This window comes from Panthera tigris, chromosome A3, assembly GCF_018350195.1.
Source record: "Panthera tigris isolate Pti1 chromosome A3, P.tigris_Pti1_mat1.1, whole genome shotgun sequence".
NCBI classification, from domain to species: domain Eukaryota; kingdom Metazoa; phylum Chordata; class Mammalia; order Carnivora; family Felidae; genus Panthera; species Panthera tigris.
The window spans coordinates 112389417-112416157 of NC_056662.1; the positions used below are offsets into that span (position 1 = coordinate 112389417).

Sequence of the window (26741 nt, forward strand, 5' to 3'; positions counted from 1 at the left end):
TACCCAGACACAATATTTTATTATTTCTCTAAGGCAAAATGGTCAAGTCAGACCTCCCCAGTTAGTATGGTTCCAGCTTTCCATTCCTTGCTCCAGGCCTCAGATCTCTCATACCCTGTTCTACTTGGTTTTCTCACAGGGTTTATCTCCTTCTAGCCTATTATGTAGTTTACTTATTAGTTAACTGCCTGCAAGCAAGTAGGAATTTTTGTTGTTCACCGATGTGGCCCCAGTACCCAGAACAGTGGCTGGCATGTAGTATTCACTGAATATTTGTCTAATGAATGAATGAATGAATGAATGGGGATACCTTCTAAAAGACAGGGAGTGATTTTGGTTGTGGTTTGGAGGCCTAATTAGCCACGACTAACCAGGTTCTGCAAGCCACTGGTGCTATATTGCTGGGATCCTTCAAGGTCCCCGCTAGGCCAGTGTGACCATTCTAAGGTGTGAACAGGCTGGAAAGCACAGTGAGGTCTAGACATGTCTGATGTCCCCAACTCTACTTGTTGTATAAACTCTCATTCAACCTGGAAGCCCAATGGGGACAGCACTGTGGCCCCTGGCCAAGAGCAGCGTGGAAAGAGAGCCTTGAATGCTGTGATGCAAAGAAGCCAAGGGACGCTTCTCCACAGGGGTCAGGGGACAGGTGTGTGACACTTAGGAATCTGACTGTCCCAAGGGTCCCAATTTGCCCACTCACATACATTCTGGTGACAATAAGGAACCAAACTCTGGGTCAGTTTATAAATGGGATGGGAAATATTTTTCATGAGTTAAAACTCTACAACAACAACAACAAAAGGAAAAAAAACTAAAGGAGCAAAAGAATTGTGATTTAAAAAAAAAATGAATAGGATAAATTGGGATACAGAACAGTGAACTCAGTGAAAGAGGTAAAAAGTTTTCTTTGCTTTCCTACACAAGATAAACACTCGGGCCAGAGGATGTAAAGGTGGTGGCAGGAGGAGATGAACCACAGTTCCAAGAAGAAAGCAAAGGAAAGAGGAGGAAGTCTGAACTTCTCTGACATCCATGCACGGGAAAGGAGAAAAACGACCCTTATGATATTTACAGCATGTGGCAACCTGTACTCATTTATATCCACAAAGCCTAACTACGCTATATTGTTTAAAGACAAAAACATAATTTTCTGGTATGTATTATTTACTTACTTATCCCAGATTCTCCTCCTGGAACCTATGCTCCAAGTGGACAAGAACTATGTGTTTTGCCCTCAGAACAGTTACAGCGGGAACAGTACACAAGACAGGCTCTCTAACTCTGAGCAAATGACTACATGAATTAACAGCTCACCACATACTTCCCACTCCACTCCAGTTGAATTTCAAAAAACACTGTTGTTCTTCATGCCATGTAGGAGAATCAAGGTGTTCCTCCTTCCTCTATCAGGTACATGTTCCCAGAACACCACAAGGGAATGGAAGGATCCAGTGATGGTGTTTTTATTTCTATACTATCTGCCATGCTAATTGATAACTTGAGACAGTTTATGCTGACAGGGTATGCCTCTTCACTGTGGTTCAGTAATTGTGACCAGACGCCAACATCTCCCCTAAGCCACGGGAAATCGGGGAATGGCCCTCCTTCCCTCAGTTCACGGGATTCAGTTAGCCCAGCTTAGAGCATTGGGATTCAGTCAGCCCAGTTCAGAACAGGGGACGCCAGCCCTGTGTCCCCAAGGCTTCAGCTGCTTAAACCAGAAGCTCAGAAATGAGTTGGTGGATGGGCATGAAGAGAACCAGCCACTTCTCACTGTTCGCTCAAGTCCTATGTACATCAGTTCCACAGCTAAACCCTTGATCACATGGGCTGGCTTCACCCTACACCACAGCCAGGGGTAGAATCAGGACAGACTGCCACTGCCACAAGTTTCAGGCGAAGTCCAACAAAAGAAAATCTGGACTAGTTTAATGTAGTGGAGTAAGCCCATAAAAAATGAAAGCTTTGCAAAGCTTATTCTAGAAAGAGAATAACATGCCTACTAATTAGGTAGATTTTTAGTTACACCGCCATATATCAGCACCGTATTCTAAATTACCTATTTTATTATTTATAAAATTGTCCAGCTTCTGGAGTAAAAAAATATGGACCAAGGGTCAAAGAAAGTATACTAAAGTATAGTAATTTACAAAGTACTAGAGGTTTTCTAAAAACACATTTTACAATTCAAGCCTTTGCCAAGTAAATGCCTAACAAAATTAGAACTGCAAGCACATTAGAGTGATTATATAACTCTTGAGTTGCAGAAATCAGTATTTAAAAAGACACAGAATTAAAAGGAAATCACAAACTACAAAAGACAGAGTGGATGTGAATGTATTTGCTTTGGTATATTCTTCTGGAACAATAACTTTGACTAGCGAGCATGTGAAGTGACCTGCGCTGTTCTCTGAATGTAGTTTTTGCAGGGCACAATCATCGGCGGTTATAACTTGGACACTGTTCAGCGAGGGTAGCATCGGAAGCATCAAGCCTGCACCTTTCTGGAATGCAGGAAAACATGTGTCGGGTGTCATCAGTGACTCAGATAGGCTAGCACCCTGGACCCTCTGCCAGGGAACGCTGCGGTCTCTGCAGAACAATTATGTGTTCATGTGGTATATTTCTTAAGAACTCTCGTCCTAAGGTCGAAATATAAAATTAATGTAAAGCTCAAATCACTGCAGCATGGATTTCCTTGCAAACCTCTCATGGCCACCTTTAATGATGTTTTTCTCCATTTCCCAACTTTTGATGGCTTCCAAACCCCTCAAAATCTGCTCGCTCAAACCGCACCCCGCACTATCTCTCTTTTGCTTAAAGCCAAATCTGGCATCAGTGTTTTGTCTACTCAGCAGGAGAGCAATTTCAACAATCTCCTGCTTTTTATAAGATCAGTTTATTCTTCCCAATATAATAATTAGTTTCAGATGACCCTGGTCGCTGTTCCTCGGCATGACTCCACTGTGGTACCAGCAAGGAGAGCAGGCACTTCCTGTTGCGCTGTTTTTTTTTAGGGCAAAGAATTTCGGTACTATCATGAGCCCAGCACAGAACCTTTGTAATTTACTTCTTTAAAACTTCAGCTGGGTTTTGATCACCTAGACGCTCAAAGAGACAGACTGAAATTACGATTATGGGAATCTCCTGTGTTTACTTTGAAAAAGGTTCAGATGAATTATTCCTCAATGTATCAAACTATAATAAATCATGAAGAACACACATCTTATGAATAAGAACAGTGCTGGATCCCTGCAAACACACAGAGGTGGCAAATAGGGAGCCAACATGCTTATCTCAATGTCTTCTACCGCAATTAACTTTAAAGGCGATAATAAATACCCATGGGAAAGAAAATTGCCTGAGAGCTAAGGATGTTAGAGAAATACCTGGAAAATCTCTGTTAACAGTGGTAGAAAAATCATGCAAGACATGTTTACAACGATGAGGATGATCGATATGACCCCTAATCAAAACTGGCAGAGGACGGATTTCCATCAGGGAGGTTGCTCGATGTCTCCTCCAGGTGTACCTAAAATCATCATGTCCTGCACATTTCAACCAATTAATTCAGTACCAGAAAGGAATCATCTGTGAGTATTTTCACCAGCATGACCTTAGGTTATCCTACTTGTGAACCCCAGCAATCCCCGAGCCATGACTGCAGACAGGAGTCACCTTTATGCATACATACTTTGAGGCCTTCAATTATGAGTATCTCTTGGTGTCCTCCAGTCTTTGCCTGCTTAAATAGAAAGCAATCTCCTCTCTGCTTTAACATGAATTAATTGCATGACCCCTTATGGTTTATCTTACCTTCACATGTACGGCCATCTGCTGAAATTGAGAAACCCTGTTCGCAGACACAGTGAAAAGAACCATCTGTGTTTAGACACTCTCCATGAGGATCACAGAGTCCAGGCTGTTCACATTCATTAATATCTGGAATTGAAAAGAGTTCCAAATACGTGAAAAAAATTTTTCCTTTGGTTTCACATGATAGCAGACATACAGTAAGCAAATCCATCACAAAAGGGTCAGACGCTTATTTTGTGGCACAACTATCCTGTCTGTATATATACCAGACCACAAATTGGATTGTTTTAAGAGAGAAACTATTTAGGTCAAATCATATGAATAAGCCAATGTTCAACCATTTTTAATCTACACAAAGAGTATTTTCGCTTTCATAGGTTCAACCTGGAGGCTCCCCCCCATGTTCCCCCCCCCCCGCCCCCATTTAATTTTAAGACCTGTTGGAGGCTTACAAACATTCTAACAAAAAATTTCTCTGAGAAATAGTCTTTATCAGTGAGCATGCTTTGTTCCCCTCGCCCTCCTCCATTTCCATGCACACAAATCCGTTCTAACACCAAGCACGCCACCTCCACCCCATCCTCTCCTACGATGTGAACTTTTTTTTTTTAAGTTTTTATTTTTGAGAGAGAATGCGCATGTGTGAGTGGGGGAGGGACAGAGAGAAGGAGAGACAGAGGATCCCAAGTAGGCTCCACGCTGACAGCAGAGAACCTGATCATGATCCAAGCCAAGCTGGATGCTTAACCAACTGAGCCACCCAGGCGCCCCGATGTGAACTTGAGGGCACAGATGGACACATCTTATTGACAGTGTTTGGCTCCAAGTGGCACTTTACATACGTCTGCCGAATATATAAATGAAATAGACTCCAATCTATATTTGGTTGAAAATGGATAAAAGAAATAAAAATACAAGAAAAAGAAGACCTTTCAGACCAGGGAAGTGTTCATTACCTGCACAGCTTTGTGATGATGCAATTAGGGAATGAGGATCAAATGCCTAGTGCAGAGCCTAACATACAGCTAAGGGCCAAAAAGTGGTAGCTATGATTATTTTTTTATAATGTTTATTTATTTATTTTGAGAGAGAGAGAGAGAGAGAGAGCAAGCATGAGCAGGGGAGGGACAGAGAGTAAAAGAGAGAGAATCCCTGATGTGGGGCTCCATCTCACGAATTACAAGGTCATGACCTCAGCTGAAATCAAGAGTCGGACACTTAGCCAGATGAGTCACCCAGGTGCCCCACTGGCTATGATTATTAAGACTCATGAACAAATAATGCTGTAAACTTGTGTCGGCCATCTTATACTCTGCTTGTCCTGAATGAAGAATGATTATGCTCCTCATGGCCAAGGTCATGATTCACTCCTAAACACTGATAGTACATGAAAGTGAAATGTTCATCAAACTAGTCCTAATTATTTTGGATAGCAGTGCTCACACTGACCACCTCAGCAATCCTGGAGAATGGTTCACCTAATCACACTGGTACCGACACAGGCAACTACCTATTTGCACTTGTTTTAATCGTTGTTTTACTCAGCTGTGTCTCTTATGACAACGATTGCCCCTTGAAGAGAACTGCATAGTTGAATGGAGTCCCTAACTCCTACTACAGCACATTCATAGTGTATTACGAATATTTGCCCACCACAAAATTTCAGTGATGTTCATTCTCTAATTAAACCATGATTGGTTGAGGAATTCTTTGTTAACTGGGGCCATGAAAACTATCACAGGTTCTTGGCACCTTGCAGGCAGGAACCCTAGTAAGGCTTTTGCCCTACCTTCCTGGAGTCTCCTAAACCCTCCCTTACCTCTTGGTAAAGAGGCCCTTGATACATCTTTCTAGAAGTCCATCTCTAATTTAATTAAAAACACTTACTGAATGCTTTTTTTAAAAACAAATTTAATGTTTATTTGTGAGGAAGAGATTGAGAGAGACAGAGCAAGAATGGGGGAGGGGCAGAGAGAGAGAGAGACACAGAATCCAAAGCAGGCTCCAGGCTCTGAGCTGTCAGCCCAGAGCCCGACACGGGGCTTGAACCCATGAATCGCAAGATCACGACCTGAGCTGAAGTCGGACACTTAACCAACTGAGCCACCCAGGTGCCCCTCACTTACTGAATGCTTTCTATGAGAAGGCTGAACAGGCTGGGGCACTTGCCATTTTGAAGCTCACCATGTAACGGGGGGCAGGAGCCAACACAAATAACTGCCAAGCTTAATGGGCACATGGGAAAGGTATGGATTATAAGCCCTTCCTAGTGACTTCTAGAACATGCCGAACCATCAACCCTACAGTTCTCCTCCAGAAAGTCATCCCTTTCTCTGCATCCAGGATGCAGGTGGTCTTCCTTTTACCTTCTCATCTCATTGTGTGACGGAAATGCTGGCAGTATCACTGATTTATTCACTTCTCTGAATTAATCCTTAACTCTTCACCATTCCATCCGCCATGTAATTCGCACTAGCTGGCCTAACCACCACTGAATCAAAATAAGAAACCAAGCAGGAATTACTCATGTTTTCTTAACAATACTCCCCCATTTTTATTATTGGCACTAATTTAAAAATATTTCAAGGAAGAGCAATGAATCATTTTCTATTAGACTATTTCTCAATGTGACTTCACTCTGTGAAATTCTTCACTTCTTTTATAAAATCTCTGATACCTTCTATGATTGGTCTCTACTTACTGGTAATACCTTACATTGGTCACCTCTTTTTAACTCTGACCTTCTCTGGGCTTTTAGTTGTATTCTTTCTTCCCAATCTGCTGCCCTGAGTTACTTCTATCTGTGCAACAAGGTTCAATAAAGTTCCACTGGCCTAGGGGTCAAGCCCAAGGTCCATATCCATCTGGTGAAACCCAAAAGGTTATCCATAGGCTTATTTTATCCTATGCCTCAATGTTGGCCCTTTAAACACTGCCAGCTTGCAACTCTGCACAGGGAATAATGTGCATAAAGTTCTTGCTTCAAGAGAAGTCACTGATTAACAAATAATTGTCTAAAAAGTTTGATGACAGGAACTGAAGACGAATTCCCAGACTTTTTTCCAGGAAACCGCTAAAAAAGAACAACATGAGTATCTGGAACTAGAGAAACATATGCATTCAATTTGGGTTGTACTTATTGAGGCATTTCTAAACTATGCTGCTAGTAACTCAGCTGAAAGCCAGACTATATTTAAGTTGGGTTTCTTTCATGGGTCCGAGATTCCACAGAAATTCACAGTTTGGCATGTGTAAGTCAAAACGCGAAACTGAAGTGTGTTCTGAATCTCAAATGTACGCTGTCACATTCCTACACAGACTATTAACATGGAATTTCCATGCTGTCTGTATCTCAGCATTAATTTTGCTGGGGGAAGAGACTATTACACTTCCAACTGAAAATGCCTTACTGAACATGGAACTATCTTCAGATTGTTAGGTAAAGTTTAAAGCTTACGTCTATCACACATGGTCTTTCAAATATGTCCTATGGTTATTAGCACTGGCATCAATTACATTGTCAGCATTAAAACAAACTCTGAAATCTATGCCCATGTACAGAATGTGACTAGCCATGAGACTAGACAGAAGTAGACCAGTGACTTCAGGCAGAGTGAAAGATCACCAGGCTGTCTCCACTGACACAGCCAAAGGAGAGGATTTAAGACATGCCATTTAGGACATGCCATTGTAAACAGCCTCTAATCAGAGAAGGTGGGCGATGTAGCAAATTCATAGATAATATTCTTTAAACATTACTAAAACCCGTTTCAGGAATATTTTTCATTTTTTTGGATTTAAGTTTTTCAAGCACACATTGTAATTTATTCTGGAAAACAAGAATCACCAATGTGACAGAGCATGAAGTCAATTTAATAATGATTTAGAGTTCATAAAACATGTTTGGAGGAGTGACATATTTGACTTGATATCAAATCACAAATTTAATGTACTGAGAGAAGACAGTAGTGCAATTAATAAATCATATGACTAAATTACTTCCTTATGATTTGACTCTAGAAGTTTATGAAATCTGCAATATGAAATCACTATCCACTTACACAAGGCTTAGTTTGCCTCTAGCAGGTCAAAACATTGTGGGGGAAAGGAATTAGAAAAGAACGAGGAGTTAGAAAAGAAAGTATTACTTTTAAACCCAAATGTCTATAATAAAAGCAGGATACAGTTATTTTTTAGGGGGCATCTCTTGGCATTTTTATATAAGCCAAGATCCATTTTAAGATGCAAAAGTTCCAAAATGGAAATATTCACACATAATTTTATAATTCAAATATTTCTTCTCTATTGTATTAAATCCAAGCACATTTAATTTCTGCATTGGAAATACTAAACACTTTAAATTCACCTTACTACATCAAGATGGCAAACAAATAGAGGGTATCACAGTATAGTTAAATCTTGGGATCAGTGAGTAAATTAATTTTAAAAGATCTTGAGGCCATGGCTCATGTCTTTTGTATTTCAGTGACACACAGCTGGGTGTGTGGGTAATGGTACGGACACAGGGTAGAGTCATATTTCAGTACCACATCGTAGAGAGTACAGACCATCTACTCTGTCAAGTACTATACATCTGGGGCATGTGAAAGGAGACACAGTTGATGACAATCTACAATAAGAAAGTCACTCATGTCCAGTAGCAGTAGATAAAGAGGAACTCTAACAATCCTTTACTTATATGTACTTTGGGATAGTAATGGAGGGGAGACGATGATGAAAAAAAAAATTTATCCAAGTAGCAGAAATGAATCCGTATAAAGGTAAATATAAATGAGAGCCTTCAATGGAAACAACAGGCATGGATTTATGAAGACTAATGTCAAGGAAAACTTGGGGGGGGTGGTGTTTAGACAATCTGATTTTTTTAGTCGCAGCATTACTGGTAACTCAGTGTGCTATACTGGGGGGAAAACACTGAATCTCACAGTCTTCTTTATTCTGGCTATAAATGAAGTAATAATCGGTAGGGCAATGTAGAGCAAAACAGCAGAAAAAGATCTTGGATTCGATTCTCAGCTCTACTACTTATTAGGGAGGAGCATGCTAATTAACTTCTCTGATCCTCAGTTACTCATGCACCAAATGGATATTTAAAAAAGCTGCCTGTTCAATTCTCTAAAAATCCCTGAGGTACCTACAGTAATTGGCACATAGTAGGTGTTTGATTAAAGCTCTTGTGATTGGTGCTGTGTTCTTATTAGTACCTTGTCTCCTCTATACCTTTGTTTGGGAGATGAACTGTGATAGCCCTTTGAAGAAATAGGAAATCCTATCTTCTATACCTTTATACTTTTAACCAAATTATTAATGAGGTTTTTTAGGAAGAGGAAAAGCTGGATACTGGATAAAACAGGGATCAAGACAAGGAAAGATAAATACCAGCAATGAGACAAAATGAAATACACCCACGAAGGACATAAAAAAGCCAGACTTTATAATATAGCACCAAGATTGGCCCGTGGAAGGAACAGCAAAGTACAGGTGACCTCAGTTGCCACGATGGCTTGCAAAGCTGGCACACAGTTCCAAAAGGCAGGAGTTTCGGTTACCATGGTGCAGTGCAAAGTGAGAACTTCTCATACTTGATGCAGACCCAAGAAAGATATTTTAATACCATTAACTGGCACAGCTCATTTATATACAAATGGGTAAAGCCACAGACTATATTCAGAAAGCATCACAGAACTGAACAGCTACGTAAATTAGGACTTAAAAAACAGAGAAATACCTTGACACCCTTTATTGTCATTTAGCTGGAATCCATCTGGACACGTACAATCATAGGACCCTTCGGTGTTAATGCAGTCTCCTCCTTGGCAAACACTCTTGTCCTCCAAGCATTCATTGATATCTATAAGTCAATTAAAATAATTTTAAAGGTGGAATAAACTATATTTAAAAAAACTAAACATTACCCTTACACATAAAAATCACTTAAATGAACATTGTTTTACATCTCACACAATACATGATTTTTAATGGAGGACAGATTTCTAACTATCAGAGTTTTTTGAAATGAAGTATTTTGAAAAGATTTTGGCTTTGAACAATACGTAAATTAAAGTTTCAACATCAAATGAAATTTGTAAGAGGAAAAGTCAAAACTCTGTACTAAACAATTTACTTGTTTACATTCTTGGTGATAATAGGGAATAAAAAAGATTCTTCAAATACGTATTAAGAATATCTTGAGCATCTATTTATACAAGATCCTGTATTATGCATTACAAGAAAAATTTGAAAGTATTTGGCATGATTCATGCTCACAAAGAGAAATGATTGTTCAAAGAAACCCAAATTATATTAATCAAAATGAACACGAAATATCACATTGTTTTATAAGTTCAAAAAAATTTAAGCTAAGAGTTGTCAAAATATATAATCGCTTGTCAAAAGAATGGTACCAACTTCACGTGTCACACGGATTTAGAGAAGAGGTATCATAAAAAAACAAAGGTGGCTTTGCCCAACAGAAGGGATTTACTTGAGGCCCGGACAGCAGGGTGGAAAGTGGAGGAGGGGAAGAAGAGGAGATTTTGGAGGGAAAGGGAATCAGCAAGATCAAAAGCTTCACTGAAGCCACTTACTCAGCAGCTATCACCAATAGGTTTGAGGTTGACTGGATTCTTTAAATGTATGTATTTATAGCATATGTGTAACTAAACATGGTTTACGTTACCAATAATGAGTTCTGACTGTGAGCGTGTGAGACAATTAATGACCCCCCTCATGGCATGAATGCTGGGCAGATCTTTCAAGAGGGCTGTTTATTACCACATTTACTTCCAGTCAGAGCTCATTATCCCTAACACAGTCCATGACTCCCTCTTCTGTTGTCTGTGCAGGATTTCAATTATTAGCACTGCAGAAAGCTGAGGAACAAAAACGTCTTTGTTTTCTCAGAATTCTGGCATAGGATGGCATTTCTTGCAAATAATTATGATTGCTGTGAAAATGCATGAGAAGTTCCAGGAAGAAGTGAACATGGAGACCGCTGTAGTCTCAACCTCCCTCGCTGTCTCGTTCAAAATGCTGGCACACCAGCTTAAATTTTCCTCATAGAACCCAATCCACTTAACTAACTGGCTCCTGTACCATTCGTGAGTCAAATAAAAGAGAAATAAGAAAGCAGCTTATAATTTTATTCCACCAAAAGAAAAACAAGTTATACTTGTTTTATGCTTCCCCTAGATCAAAATGTTTCTGAATCCTGATCCTAAAAATAAAACCCAGCCGATGTGACTTTGTCACAACTGAAGTGGGTTATCACTTCTTCTTTAGTGTGTTTTCCCAACTTCACTGACGTATAACTTATACACAATACGTGCATCTAATTTTAAGAATCCAGTTCGATGACTTTTGACAAATGTAGATACATTCTTGTGACCACGGTCGGAATCAAGGTACAGGCATTTCTGTATCGGTTTACATCTGCTAGGATCACTGTTGGATTCTTCTATCACTGCAAAATGCAATCATTTTTTAAGGAACTGTGAGAGATCTCTGTAAGAACGCTATTCTGTAGTTACAGACATAAGGCTTGTGACATTTCCCTTTGACTCTTTTGCCAGTCTGACCTTAAAATTTCCATTCATAATTAATCTAATGCCTTGGGTGTTACAACTGCCATGGAAGAGACACTAAAAGAAAATTATGCACGAGACAGGTAAGAGCATAAGTGTCCCCATGAAATGTGAATACGCCACAGAATATTTTGTTCACCAGCGAACTGACCCTTGCTAAATCAAGATTTCTAAAAGATTTCTAACTGAGAATAGGCTTTTAGATATAAATTCTATGAAAATAATTTATAAGCCCCAAATCTCTGATTTATTTTCAATAATGACTGTGCCAAATGGAGATAAATGCTACTTTACTATGAATCTTTGCCTTAAAATATGCATTAAATGAATCAACTGGACCAGACATAGGAAAAAAAAAAGGTGTAGGCATTTCCATCACCCTAAAAATTTCCTTGTGCCCTTTTTCTGTGTGGCTTCCTCTGATCAGCCCAGTGTCTTTGAGATTGATCTAAGTCACTGTGTGTACCAACAGCTCTCTCTTCTTTATTGCTTAGTACTGTGCCATATGAAGGTGCTGCAATTCGTTGACCCATTTACTTAGGATGAGTAGCTGAACTGTTTACAGTGTGGCTATTATGAATAAAGTTTTGATAAACATTCATGTGTACGTCTATGTGTAACCAGAAGCTTTCACTTTTCCTTGAGTAAATTCCTAGGGGTAGAGTAGCTGGGTCACAGAGTAAGTTTACTTGTGATAAAACAGCCTCCTAAGGTGGCTATACCACTTTACATTCCCAAGGCAGGCGTAAGAGCTCCGGGTTTCCATATTTATCCTAACAGCTCTACAGCTATTCTAATGAGTGCTGAGTAGATGGCTGGTTTTGTGATTTACCTTTCTGTGTTCTGTAGGAAACTGAGATAACCAAGGAAAGGCATATTTGATTATCAGCATTATGTGAAAAAATCCCAATTCAAAAAAGATGAAGGAGAGTCCTGAGAACATGCATTTCATCAACAAGAGAAATACTCCATTACCTAGATGTTTGCCTTAGCATAACGGAAGCATATCAGCTTTGTTCACACTACTTTAAAATAATTTCATGTTCATGCATTTTTCAAAATCTAAGAGAAATAACATGTGAGAAAAAGAAACGATATCTCGTGTTTATAAATAACTGTATAGATTTGAAAACTCAGTGCATTAGAGTCTGATTTAATCTAAATTTTTTTCAGACCTGAATTCAGATCTTCAAAGAACAACAACAACAAAAAAAAGTAGGTTGAATGTTAAAAGAGCCCAACACGGGATTGTCCTGCACCACCACCTAGGGTGGCATGAAAGATAGACAGAGCCCTTCTAGGATTTGGGCAACAGGCTTTAAGGAAACAAGAGTTAATCTTGATTACTCCTTCACTGCTAAATCCTAAATCCTTTGCATTGGTCAAAATCACCAGGACTCTCTACCCTGTTAAATCCCATGGTCAGTCCTTGCCTACATCTTCCCTAGCAGCAATGTGTGTCAAACATTCATGTCAAAGTTCATGACTCCCTAATCTCTGAAGTGTTTTCTTCTCTTAGATTTTGATTTTCCTCTTTCCTCTCCTGCCACATGTTCTCAATCCCCTTTGCTAATTCCTATTCTCCTCCTCACTTATAAATGAGAGGCCAGGACTCCATCTTTGGACCCCTTCTCTCTTCTAGCCATACTCACTCCCTTGGTGATGTCTTCCAATTTTATGGCTTAAACACTATCTCTATACATGTTAATGATTCCAAACCCAGGACTCACCCCTGAATTCCACATGCACAGCTCCAACTGCCTTTCAGAGATCTTCATTCGGATACTCATTATAGACATCCCAAACTTAAAGTGCGCAAGTTAAACTCCTGGTCTCTTCTACAAAGCCTATTTCTCAGTGCCTTTGCATCTGCTAGTCCTTTGAACGGAATGGTCTTCCTATAAATAATCAAATGCCATTATCTCAAAGAAACTTCTGCTCGCCTCTGTAAGATCACCCCTCTCCCTCCACACTCCCTGTATACCCTCCTTTATTTTCCTCCATAGTGTTTACTGCCACTTAATGAACTATATGTTTTACTTGTTTATCATGTGCATCGTTAACTCCCTCACTAGAATGTTAGCTCCACAAAGGCAGAAATTGCCTGTTTGGTTTATTGCTGTATATCCTGTACCCAAGTCAGTACCTGGCACAAACTTGGCACTCAGGTATTTGTTGAATGAATGCATACATGAAAACATGAGTGATTCTGACTTGGAACGAAGTGTCATAGGAAACAAATACTAGCACTCCTTCTCACCTTTTTGGATTGGTCCACAAAGAGAAGACCAAGAGAGACGGGCCACAGAAAGAGTGAATCCTGTATCGTTCTCAGGTTTTGCAAGGGACTAGCATGGAGCAAACACTGTGACAGGGTAAGGAAGATGCTAAGGGAGGTATGGAAGGAGAGACTGTATCTAGAAGGGGAACATGTCCAAGGCAGAGCCTTCGATGGCTGCGATGCCAAGGCCTCTAATGACCAGGACAGCTGAGGCCACCCTTCACAGACTGAGTGGCTACCGAGCATGCTGGAGTAAGTAACACACAGAAATTAGCACAATCCTTGGGATTCTGACTCTGCGAGAAGGCCAGCAGAATTGTAGGGTAACACTGCAAGAAAACAAGGCCTTTGCCAGAGTTATTAGAGGAAAGTTACACATGTAAATACAAAAGCCAACAAGAAAGACGGTTCTTCCTCCCACAGCTGTGAGAAGGGTGTGAACAGTAACAGCTCAGTTAATTACAGCTACATAACACTGGGGAGGGTCAGAAACGCCACTAGTTGAGAATTAGCAGGCTGAAGTGCTATTATAGTTTCAAAGGGAGCACTGAATTAGTTGAATAGACTCCAGTCCTATTTATAACCTAGAACACTAGGGAAATGAGCCCTGACTTTAAGAGAAAAAGGACTGATTATATACTCCAAAAGAAACTTTCTTATTGAATATATATTAACAATGATGAGCAAATTGACTAAAAAGCTTTTGTTTGGCTTTTCACACAACTGATGTTGATTGAATAAAAATTCCGGACTTCTGATGAGACGGTTACACATGAAAACAGCCAAAAAAAAAAAGGAGCATACCTTCTACTGAGGACCAATCAATGGCCTGGTTACCCTCTTGGCCAGGTCAGAGATTTGGGCAGGAGAGATGCTGGGGGTCAATTTAGGTTTTCAATGCCTTAGCATGTGCTTTGTCACATACTTACTTCTGGAATAGGTTGCTCATGACTAGCTCCCAGCTACACGCCCTCTTCTCCCACCTTGGAAAGCCACCATGTTGAACCACCCATATGTGCTGGAGTTCCCAATACCTGATTTCTCAAGCAAATTTCATTACTTTGGCTTATCACTTGTTTGCCTATTTATCAAGAGGTATGTTAATTATAACTTTTCACTGGAGTTATCAGCCCTTTAAAGAACACCATTATCTTAAGATCAAATCCTAGATGATTTGCTGATTCAGCAGTAACAACATCTTAGGGCCTCTGAAACTGCCCCCAACTGCCCTCCGGAAAGGTTGTCCATGCTGGCACAAAGTTCTTTGGTTAGTAAAACAGGAGGCTATAAAGTATAACGGATCTTTCCCAACCAACAGGGACTGACAAATGAGAAAGCTATCATAGCCATTTTTCAATGTATGACACACTGTGCCACAAATATGTGGCATTTGTGTCACAAACCACTCACTAAAAACCTCATGTGCTTCTCTCCACAGTGGGGTTCAGACCCTCACTCACAACTCTAACTCCCCATGTGAGATACAACCCTGCCAAGCTCACATTCCTGGTTTCACAACTGACAGGGCTTACTTGCAGTACAACAGAGGATAAATTGGGAAAAAATGGTTAGTTGGGTAGACAGTGAGCAGAGACAATTCACATGTGAACAGGCTGGTGACAGACCAGCCCTGCAGCCCAGACCACCCCAGGGGTTCTGAGGCATGGCCAGGCAGTGGTGTAGTAGGTAGTTAACAATTACACCATGCTGTATACCTGGCGTATCTTTTAGACCTATTTAGGCAAAACGCTCAAAACTGAATTAAACTTTAGCTCTTAAAAACTTTTCAGGAATCTGGAAAATTAATTTGTGTTTACTTATTTGGATGCTGGACCTACATACACAAGGTGTTACCATTCAGAACTATATACCCAGGAGAAACCATCTAAAGCTGAGAGAAGCTAAGGCTAATTCAATTCTTTACTCCTTTAGTTGGCATAATTCTTCTAGAAAACAGTTCTAAGCAGTACAAGGAAAGCCTGCATTCTACCAGCTTCTTTTCATTATTTGTGTGACCATGAGGCAAATGTTTTTCCAGGGACCTAATGTCCTCAACTGTGAAGTCCAAAGGTTGGATTCAAGAAGCGAAGCCAGGATGATGTCCAGATCTCTCTAGGACTCTGCAATCAAGAGCAGTTCTCACCTTCACAGTGGTCTCCAAGGGTGGATGCTCTGTAACCCTGGTCACAAATGCAGAGGAAGGAGCCCTCTGTGTTCCTGCACTGTCCATTACTGCAGAGATGATGATGCTGACATTCATCAATATCTAGGAACCAGAGGGTAAAAAGAAACTGTAGAAGTGGTGCTTTAAAAATATTTTTAATCATGCATGTAAAAAAAAGTCTATAAACTATCTAGTTTATAATTAATTTAGCCTCTTCATTAAACTGATCTCTAATAAAAGGTCATGAATCCTCCAGTAGGGAAAATCCAGATGAACTTAAAATCTTAACCTGTGAGCTAAGAATCTGCACATATTCATCCCAATATTTACTGATGGGTGGCAAATGCTTTGCTGTTATCTATAAACCTGAATGAAGCTTCCTGAGTCTCTTGTACAGGTTCAAATAGAACACTCTTGAGTTTAAAAGCATTTATGCCTATAATAATCTAAAGCAGAGGTCAGCAAACTACAGCCCACTTCTTACTACTGTAAACAAAGTTTTACTGGAAAATAGCATCACATATTCATGTACTATAGCATCACTATATTCATGTACATATACATGTACACATATTCATGGTCTCCCGTACAGGAGAAGTTTGCCGAAGTGTCAAGTCAATGAATGTCTTCATTTCTTTTTCACGGATATACCTGTCAGCCCCCTAGCAATTAGACTTCCCTAGTTTTTCTTTCCTTTCCCTCTCTCCCTCTCTCTCTCTGAATGATTTGCTGGCCAAATCTAATGGCCCTTCCCTCCTCCCAGCCAGTCTGACATCTACATTGCCACTGAATCTCTCTCTTCCTTAACCCACATAACCTCAGCTTAGAGATGATTTGTTTTGTAACCTCAACCCTGAGCTCAGGCTAAAGCACACTCGTGTCCTATCCACACAATAGAAGACACGATACGTTACACGTATTCAGCTATTTTACTTCTACCCTTAGATTTTAAGTTTCTTGAGGGCAGGGACTATGTCTACCACATCCTTTATTACTTAAATGATCTAGTGTTTTACAGTGAACAAGCATTAATTCATGTTGCTGTTGACAGACTTTGTTCCTCACATCTGAGCACATTTATCTACTGCTGGCAATGTGATTCTAGAAGAGTTAACAAAAACATCAGTTTTCACAGCGACCCCTCACAACTCTGCTCTCCTCACTCTGCTTACAGCATCAATTTGATTATCATGGCATTTTGGCACCTAAAATCAGTTTTCCCCGATGGATAATCTGGTGGGTGGTTTTGCATGTGTCTGACTTATTTTTGGTACTGACATCACAGGCTCTTCAAAATAAGGGATGCTGAATAGGATAGCCTGATTATCTTATCTGTAGGCTTCTCTTATTATATATACATTTGCAGTACTTTATGCATGATGGGCATTTGATAAATGCTTGGCTAATTAACAATTAAGGTCAAAAGTCACAAAGTAAAGTATAAATACTTTGAGACAGACTTGCAGAATCCAGAACAAGTTATTTAATTTATCTGTGTACATGGATATGCTTGTGTGTGTTCTTCTCTTCTAGACTGGGTATTGTAATGTCTTTCCATGTTCAAGAAGGGGAAAATTGGGGACTGTTCTGATAATACTGGTAGATCTCGTTATAGGACCATCACATATTGTCTTTTATAATAGCATCCCAAGAGAGATTGGTACTCACTATTCAAAGTTTACATATAGACATGGATAGGATTTGTTTCCTAATAATAAACAAATTGGCCTTGTAGAGTGTGTATTCTGTTCTTAAATGAAATTCAAATGATCTTTCTTTTCAAAAACTCAAGACACTTAATACTTGTCACAGGTGAAACCACAAATATCTTCAATCTCAGGAAGCATATACTTATTGAGAAGTAAAGTAATTCTGCAGAAGGTTCAATGAAATACATATACTTTTACTCTAAGGTCAACCACAGCAAGGTCCAAAATACTATCACTGGTGGGAACAGGATATATTTCACAAACCTTATCAGTGATATCAGGGGGATGCTACTTATTGCAATCTTGCTGAAAATTCTTGTTTGGTAAAATTTTTTTAAAAAGGAAAAATTGTGAAAAGCTGACTACACACAAAAACTAAGGTCATTAACATTCCACAGCCTAATACTGGGCTGATATAGTAACATTCTAATTGCTGAAATCCTAGTAGGTAAAACTTACAAATGAATTTAATGGAACTGATTTTCTGCAGTAAGGAATTACACAGAGAGCAATAATTTTCCTTCCTAATATTAATGCTCAGCCACTGCTCACAAATACCCTATTTTTCAAATTTAGCCCTTTTCCATCCTGTGCTATGGACTTTTCTGACTTAAGCTGAGGTCCCTTGCTTTCTTGCACCATTAAGCAATCATCCAGGTTGTTTCCGAAAGACACACTCGCTTCACGGAGGACACTTTTTTCAGGGCAGGTGCCTCTAACTAAAATCACAGTAGGTCACGTAACCACACTCCTACCTTCACACTGGTCTTTTGCTGCTGACAGCTGGTAGCCCTGCCCACAGGTACACTGGAAGGAGCCCTCAGTGTTCTTGCACTGCCCATTTATGCACAGATTCCCCTGCTGACACTCGTCAGTATCTGTAAATATAAACAAGGACAATTTTTTTATATTAGGTCTCTATCTTAGCTAAACTCTGAGACTACAAATCAAGCTATAAGACCACATCCTAAAGATCAATGTCTAACTACTGTTTTCTTCTAAAAATATATTATTATTTTTTTAATTTTTTAAACGTTTACTTATTTATTTTTGAGAGAGAGCGAGCGAGTGAGTGCGCGCCAGAGTGCACACAAGTGGGAGAGGGGCAGAGAGGGAGGGAGACACAGAATCCAAAGCAGTCTCCAGGCTCTGAGCGGTCAGCACAGAGCCCAACACAGGGCTGGAACCCATGAACTGTGAGATCATGACTTGAGCCAAAGTCGGATGCTTAACCGATTGAGCCACCCAAGCGCCCCTAAAAATACCTTATTATTTAAAATGCATCTGAAAGTTTTTGCCAGGAGAATTCCATTTGTTGCAATCCCTCCCCTCAAGTACTAACAATTATCTGTTTCCTGATCAAAGTTGTATTTCTTATCCTGTCGTGCAGCATTAATCTTTTGAATTATATCCTGATAGAAGCAAGGTGTCAGATTATCCCATGTTTCCTGAAATAGCTCCCAACACTATTACTGTAATAGGACCTCATGAAATCGTTTTTAATTTTTTAAGAGAAATTAACTTCACTAGCAATTTTTGTTTCACTTATTTATAAATAAAAGGCATCACAACACAGTAAGTCCTGACTGCCAACAGAGAAACAAAATAAGTGAGCTGAATTTCATTTGAAGAATTATTTTTTACCTTTCCAAATGCTCTAAGTCTATTAGCTTTAGGAGGGGTCGACAGCAAAGAACAGCCTACACCATATTTTCTTTCAGCACATTCAATTAAATACTTGAGATGTCAGCTTAAGATCTTAAGACCAACAACAGCTCGTGTAGCCTGTTGGATCTCATGTAACGTCTGACAACATTTTTAGTGCCTTGGACTCTTTCTGACTTTCTCAAAGAAGATGACAAATTAAGCATTCCCATGTGAAGATGTCTGCAGCGAAAATATACCGTCCATTCTAAGCACTGTCCAAGCAGACATCTTACATAAGTTACTCATTTATGTTGGGAATACTGTCAGAAGTAATTCATTTTAAGTAACGACACACACATTTGGAACAACTTGAGGTAATCCAGTTATCTTGAATAAGGTGATCTTTGGGTCTTTAAGATGACCAAAGGGGAACCCCTTTTTCTTTTCTGATGAGGCACAAAATTCCTATGACAAAAGAACGCTTTCTAATAAAATAGGCATGCAGGACAAAAGTCTTCTCTCTCTTGTGCCAAAAGATAAATAGAAAGTATCATTTTCACCAAGCATGATTTCTTTAAGGGGCTTTTTAAACATATTATTATGACAAATCCAGCCCAGAGTTAAAACAGAGACTATCCCTAGGTATTTATAAATTTAGGACATACAGTGCTAAAATGTATAAAGAGATAACAAAGACACAGATATACAAAAGATATAAAGAAACAAATACTGATTTAATATACTAGATGATATGCTTACAACCTGAAAAAAAGTTTTCAGGACCTTTAGCGACATGAAAACAAAGTTAATATTTAGCACTAAGGTGAAATTGGCAGTTGTTGCAATATTGGAAAAGGGGCAGATTTTTAATTTTTTAAATATTTATCTATTTTGAGAGACAGAGTGAAAGAGAAAGAGAGAGAGCAAGAGAGCACAAGCAGGGGAGGGGCAGAGAGAGGCGGTGACACAGAATCCGAAGCAGGCTCCAGGCTCCAAGCTGTCAGCACAGAGCCCAATGTGGGGCTCGAACCCACAAACCATGAGATCATGACCTGAGCCGAAGTCAGACACCTAACCAACTGAGCCACCCAGGCACCCCGGAAAAAGGATAGATTTAAGATCTGGGAAGAATTTACATCTTTGAGCTGATGTAGTTTGGGAAAGACTATGAAATTATTAGAGGAAAAAGGATGTTATACGATTTATTATTATAAAAAGGGTAGGCTTTGACTGGGAGTAAGGAAAATAATTAGTCCGTATGCAGGTTTCCAGAGCAGAAGATGGGGATCTTGCCTGATCCTATCCCAGACCATAATGCAAAGGAAAATTGGAATAGGGGCCAAGGTTAAATGCCACGTGGAGAGAATAGCCCTTTCACACCTCCAACCTTTGATTATGTGTTGCTTTCTCTTCCTCCTAAGTTCTTCTCCCCTCCATATTCAAAATTTTCAGACCAAGGTTAAACAGCAGCACCTCCGTGAAGCTTTCCCAGAAGTGTGCACACAGGATTAGCCACAGACTTCTTGGCTTTAACAGAGCCTTGTACACACCTTTAATGTGGTGCATAACAACGTCACTCTCTGTCCCGACATAATCTCCTTCTCCCCATATGAGCTCTGTTTCTGTATTACCACACGCAATCCTCACATCACCTGAGTAGGTACCATTATTGTTGCCTTTTTGCAGATGAGTAAGGAAGCCTTAGCAAATTAAGAAAACTTATCCAAGCCCACACAGCTTCTGAGTGACTGAATGAGGGTTTGATATACTACACTCCTCCTTTTTAAACTAAGCTCCAGACTTCATTTGGATTTCACAGGGTTTTTTTTTGTAATATATCACCGATAACGTTAACTTCATCATGTGGTCCTCTATCTATAATTATAGTAGTAGGTTTGCGTCTTTTCCAGCCAATAAAAGTGCTTTGAGAGATTAAAACCTCTCAGCATCTGCATTTGAACACAGTGCCTGGAACATGCGGGTTCCTTGATATACCCGGAAGGAAAGAAGGGAAGGATGAAGAGAAGCTTTTGCAGCAGCCCAGGAGAGCGCCACACAGAGCGGAAAATGAGTGTTTCTATGGCTGCCATCAGCCGATGGTGGGAATTCTGGGGCGCTGGGAAGCCTTACTAGAGTGGGGCAGGATCATCTGGGATGACAGCAGCCAAGCGTAAGAAAGTGGTAATGAGTCATTCACCCAATATGTGTCTCCTTGGAGCGTTATTCCTCTAAAAAACCCAATCCCCGAATTTTAGAGATGATATGAGATCTGGAAATCCAAGTTTAATGTATCCAAGGCTGCAGAGCAAATCACCAGAAGAACTTGGTAGGAAGACTGTGGACGTGGGCCAGCAGGAAAAGGACCTGGAGGGAAGGGAGATGAGGCCCCCCTACATGCTCCACTGGGGGTGAGTGGTGTTCCCCCACATGTAAGGGGTCAGCCACCCAATCCAGAGGTCTGGGAATCTGCTCCTGCCAGTGGGAGGGGCTACAATTCTTACAAGAGAGTAAGATACCTGTTTACTACTAGCTACCATAGTGAGAAATTAATTCCCACCCCACATCCTTCACTCTCAGTGAGACACTTCAGAAAGAAGTAAAACTTCACGTATTTCTTCCTTTCCTCCCCTTGAAAGAGCATGCTTGTAGGTATAAAGCAGAAGCAGAAGGAAACCATCCACAGATTTGACCACAGAAAAAAATTAAACTTAAAAAAAGAATTAAGCAGAGGAAATTAGAGAAACTTCGGACAAATTACAACAATATGCCATAAAAAAGTGTATTTGTAATACAAAGACACAGGTACGTAGGTTTACACACGTGCTTTATATAAAGTGTTCATATATGGTGATTTAAAAACCTGATAAATAGGAACAGATAGTAACATAAATTTACACAAGAAAAAAATGTGCAAAATACATGTTGCAATATGAAATAAATGTTGTAATAATTAGAAGTCTCCAGGAAATTAATAGAAATAAACATATATAATAAATATTCAATCTTTTAGAATTAAAAAATATATTTTTAAAATTAGAAATTAGCATTCTATCAAAATAATAAAAAAACATTAAAGATGTTTTATCCAATTATTCCACATTTATAAATAAAGAAATGATCCTTTTTTTTTTTTTTTTACATAATGAGTAGGTGGAAAAAAATTATGGTTGTTCAACACATAAGCAGCAAGAAAATGCTGAAATAGTAATACACTGCACTATTAAGCAGCTTTTAAAAATAATGTCTGTAAAGTTATTAATGATATATAAAATGCTCATGATGTATATACTATTAAGTGACAAAACTTACAAAATTGCACATTAAAAATAAAGTGATAGAAAATATCTGTGAGATAGGACTATGCATGAATGAGACTGAGAAAATTTTTTTTTACTTTTCTCTTTGCTAGATTTTCTACAATGAAGGTTTTCAATGGCAATTTTATTGAGATATAATTCACCACCACATAATTCATCTAAAGTGTACAATTCAATGGTTTTTAGTATATTCACAGAAATGTGCAACTGTAGTTTTTATAACCACAAGAAATGAAAAATTGACCTGTGGTTTATAGATGCTCTCTAAAACTATGCTGTTTTCCTTTATCTAAGTACGTATGGTCTGTATGTAACCACAGTGAGGAGTCACTTTCAAAGATACCAACAAAAATGTGTTCCAAGTAGCTCACTTAAAATACATGACAGGCAGCATAATTCATTTTTTTTTTGGTTCCCTTTTCTCAGTTAGTTACTCGAACAGATTCTTAAATGCAGTTCAAATAAAAGTAAGAAATTCGATCAGAGTATTTACCTTTACAGTGCTTGTGGTCTGGGGTTGGGCTGTAGCCATTGTGGCATGAACACATATAGGAGCCTTCGAGGTTCGAGCAAGTACCATTTGTGCAGATCTGTGGGTCCAGACACTCATCCACATCTGAAGAATGTTGCATAAGGGGGGAGGAAAAACCACAAAGAGAGAAAAAAAGAAATAAAACATAAATAAAGTTGAATTTGGCTAAAAATAGAAATAGTCCATCTTCAAAGAAAGGACAGATTCTTTAAGACAAGCTTTCAAATTAGCCCAAAGGAGGAAAGGCAGCTCCGGTGTGAACAACATGTGGGATAGGTCCATGCCTTAATTTACTTTCTGCAAAGTAACTCAAAAAAGGAACTGAAGATGTCTATGAATGAATTCAGTGAAAGCTTGCTGTACAGGGGAGGAAAGAAGAGAGGGAGGTTCTAGAGCAGCATCCTCTACAAAATGAAATATTCCAAAGAATCAAAGATGTATCAAGGTCTAGTAAGGGAACTGATGAGTTCTGCAGGAAGGGAGGGTTCATTGAAGAAAGGATAGGACTCATGACCTAGAGAAACCATAGGAGCTGTTAACAGAAAGGAGGAAAAAACCTCTGATACAATTTTCAAAGATGGCATTGAATCAGTATTATAAAAATCAATCTAGAGGACCAACAAGCCTACTGGGCAATTTGAAGGTAGGGTACAGACTGCAGAGGCAGATAAAATAATGACTAATCTTTACCAAACACTTACTGCACAAAAGCACTAAAGGCTTTATGCTTATTTAATCCTCACAAAAGCCATCCAAGCTAACCATTTCACTGACAAAAGAACCAAGTCTCAGAGAAATTCAAACAGACTGTCCAAGGCCACATGGTTAGAAACTGGGGGCTCATATTTGAATCCAGTTAGCCTGACTCCAAAGATCATCCTTTTAACCTGTTTCTAAAGTTTATTTTTTTATTTTGAGAGAGCGAGCAAGCGAGCGTGTGCACGTGAGCCACCAAGTGGGGGGTGGGGCAGAGGAAAAAGGAAGAGAGAGAAAATCCCAAGCAGGCTCTGCACCATCAGTGCAGGGCCCAATGTGGGGCTCAAACTCACAGACCGTAAGATCACCACCCAAGCCAAAGTTGGACGCTTATCCGACTGAGCCACTCAGGTATCCCTTAACCTGTTTCTATTAACACAAGTTAAGTGTAGTGCTAGAAACCGCTGAAGAATTAGGAGTATGTTTGTTTTTATTGTTTGCTAACATAGCATTTATATAGAAAACAATCATCTACGTGTTCATTGATTTCATTCAGCATTCATTAATCTCCTACTAGAATATTGTTATTTCATAAAGAAAAACTTGAGCTCTATGCCGCATTTGAGCACCTCTGGTAAGTCCACCGTAAGTCCCAGTAAGAAGACACACAGTGTAGCATGGACAACAAAAACCTTAAGAAGAACAATTTAAACCACTTAAGTGCTAAAATTACACACCACATCATGATTTAGGCTTAATTTTACAGCGGTCAATAACGCACAGCATCTTAATCTAAGGCAGACAAACAATAAGAAGGAAAATGCTCTTGATTCCATCCATTGCATTTTGCAATGCTCACCCTGAGAGCAGTAAAGCTTTCCACCCTCTTAAAAGGCAAAGAGTCACAAACACATTAACAAAGATCTCGTTCTAATTCAGCATTTCACAGTTCAGACTGCATTTGTTCGCATGACATTCCATTAAAACTGGGTTACGGCTTTCTGACAATGATATCGAGAAACAGAGTACAGTGAAACCTTGGATTGCAAGTAACTCGTTCTGCGAGCGTTCTGCAAGACAAGCAAACATTTCTAGCACAATTTAACTCGATAAAACGAACGAGGTCTTACAATATGAGTAGGACGTGATGCTGAATGTTACATGATCACGACTGAGCTACCGTTTCTTGAAATTTGCTTTGATATACTTTGGTATGCTTTGGATTACAAGCATGTTTCTGGAATGAATCGTGCGCGCAAATCAAGGTTTTACTGTATTATCAAAATAAGGCAAAAGTGTGTGAGCAACCAAGCACACAGGCATACGTCTCACATGCAAACAGAGAACAGCCGGCGAATTAGCACTGCGTGAGTACTCTACCTGGCCTTCACAAAATCACTTACTACTACTGAACTGACCCTACTCTCTATGACAACAAAAATAGCACTTCCAAACTGTCTCATTGTCCATCTTTTTCTTGGTTGTCGGAGTCTACTTTTATGAACACTGAATACAAACAACTTGAAAGAAGAAGCCAAACACTGGAGCCAAAGTAAATAATGGGACAGAAGGAGCCTAGACAGTAGGCATGTAAATTCCAGACAGTAACGTTAAAATGTCCCATCGAGGATCTGGATTGGCTTCAAAAATGTTAACAAGTTGAAAAATGTATGGACTGTTCTCTTTAGTTATTCATGCATCAGGAAATGTGACTTACAGGACTGCAGAATATAACAACAAAATCAGTTTCTAAGACCATTATTTTCTCTAGTCAAAGCAAATTAAGAGTGCAGATTATTGTTGATGAAATACTTATAAAATACTTGCAACTTATAAGATACTTGAGTCAGTAGTACTGCATTGCATAGTTAAGAGTTAAGACAGTTGATCTTAAAAGTCCTCATCACAAGAAAAACAATGTTTTAATGCCATAACTATAAATGGTGATGGACTTTCACTAGAATTATGATCATTTTGTTATATACACAAATACTAAATCCTTATGTTGTATACCTGAAATGAATCTAATGTTACAGATTATACCTCAATTTAAAAAAAAGAATCTCCATAGAGTAGGAAGGTGTGGCCTCACTTGATGGACGTAAAAGGAGTGAAATAAAGTCACCATTTTATCTTTTGCCCACACCTCTCTTAAACTGCAGACCCCCACAACCTCGTTGGTCAGTCTCCTGACACCTCCACTTGATATGTCACAGGTACTCCTGAGTGTTCAGACCCAAACCTGATCTTCCCCATGTTTTCTTTATGCTGCTTTCCACATCAATACATTATGCCACTATCCAAATGCCCAAGTCAAAAATTGAAGTCATCCTATCCAGATTCCTTATTCTCCCTCTTTCCCCACATTCAATTTATTACCAGTCTTATCAATTCTACCTTCCAAATATCTCTCAAATACCCCTGCTTTATTTCTTTCTTACTACCATCATTTTCTCTCACATGGGTTACCATCACAGTCTGTTTCTCCACTTGGAGTCTTGCCCTCTCTAATCCACTATCCAGCAGGTAGCCAGAGTGACCTAAAATACAAATATGATCAATGGTGTTGCTCCTGGGATGCCTGGGTGGCTCATTCGGTTAAGCATCTGACTCTTGATTTTGGCTCAGGTCATGATCTCATAGTTCACTGTCAGCGCAGAGCCTCCTTGGGATTCTCTCTCTCCCTCTCACTGCCCCTCTCCTGCTCACGCTATATCTCTGCCTCTCTCAAAATAAACCTTTTTAAAAAATGGTGTTGCTCCTTTAAAAACTGTCAATGGTTTCCAGTGTTCTTCCATTCAGTCAAGGACACAAACTTGTGGGGCCCTGAGTGTTATTGACAGAAAGCCTGCCACCTGCCCCCCCCCCCCGCCAGTTCTTACCCTGAACCTTCTAGAAGATCAATGCTATGGGAAACAAGGTAGTCCCTATTCAGTCCACCATCCAAGACCCACACCCCCTAATCCCTGCTA

At 39.5% G+C, this 26741-nt stretch overlaps 1 protein-coding gene across 9 annotated transcripts in view; it reads right to left on the minus strand.

Annotated features, from left to right (window-relative positions):
• Positions 1–26741, minus strand: part of LTBP1 (latent transforming growth factor beta binding protein 1) — a 398718-nt gene that overhangs the window by 72214 nt on the left and 299763 nt on the right. For all 9 annotated transcript variants that reach the window (XM_042982189.1, XM_042982190.1, XM_042982188.1 and 6 more), the window contains 5 exons: positions 23035–23157; positions 18333–18455; positions 15848–15970; positions 9569–9691; positions 3820–3945 (listed from right to left, as the gene is read on the minus strand). In XM_042982189.1, coding sequence (XP_042838123.1) covers positions 3820–3945; positions 9569–9691; positions 15848–15970; positions 18333–18455; positions 23035–23157 — 618 coding nt within the window. The remainder of the gene's footprint in view (positions 1–3819; positions 3946–9568; positions 9692–15847; positions 15971–18332; positions 18456–23034; positions 23158–26741) is intronic.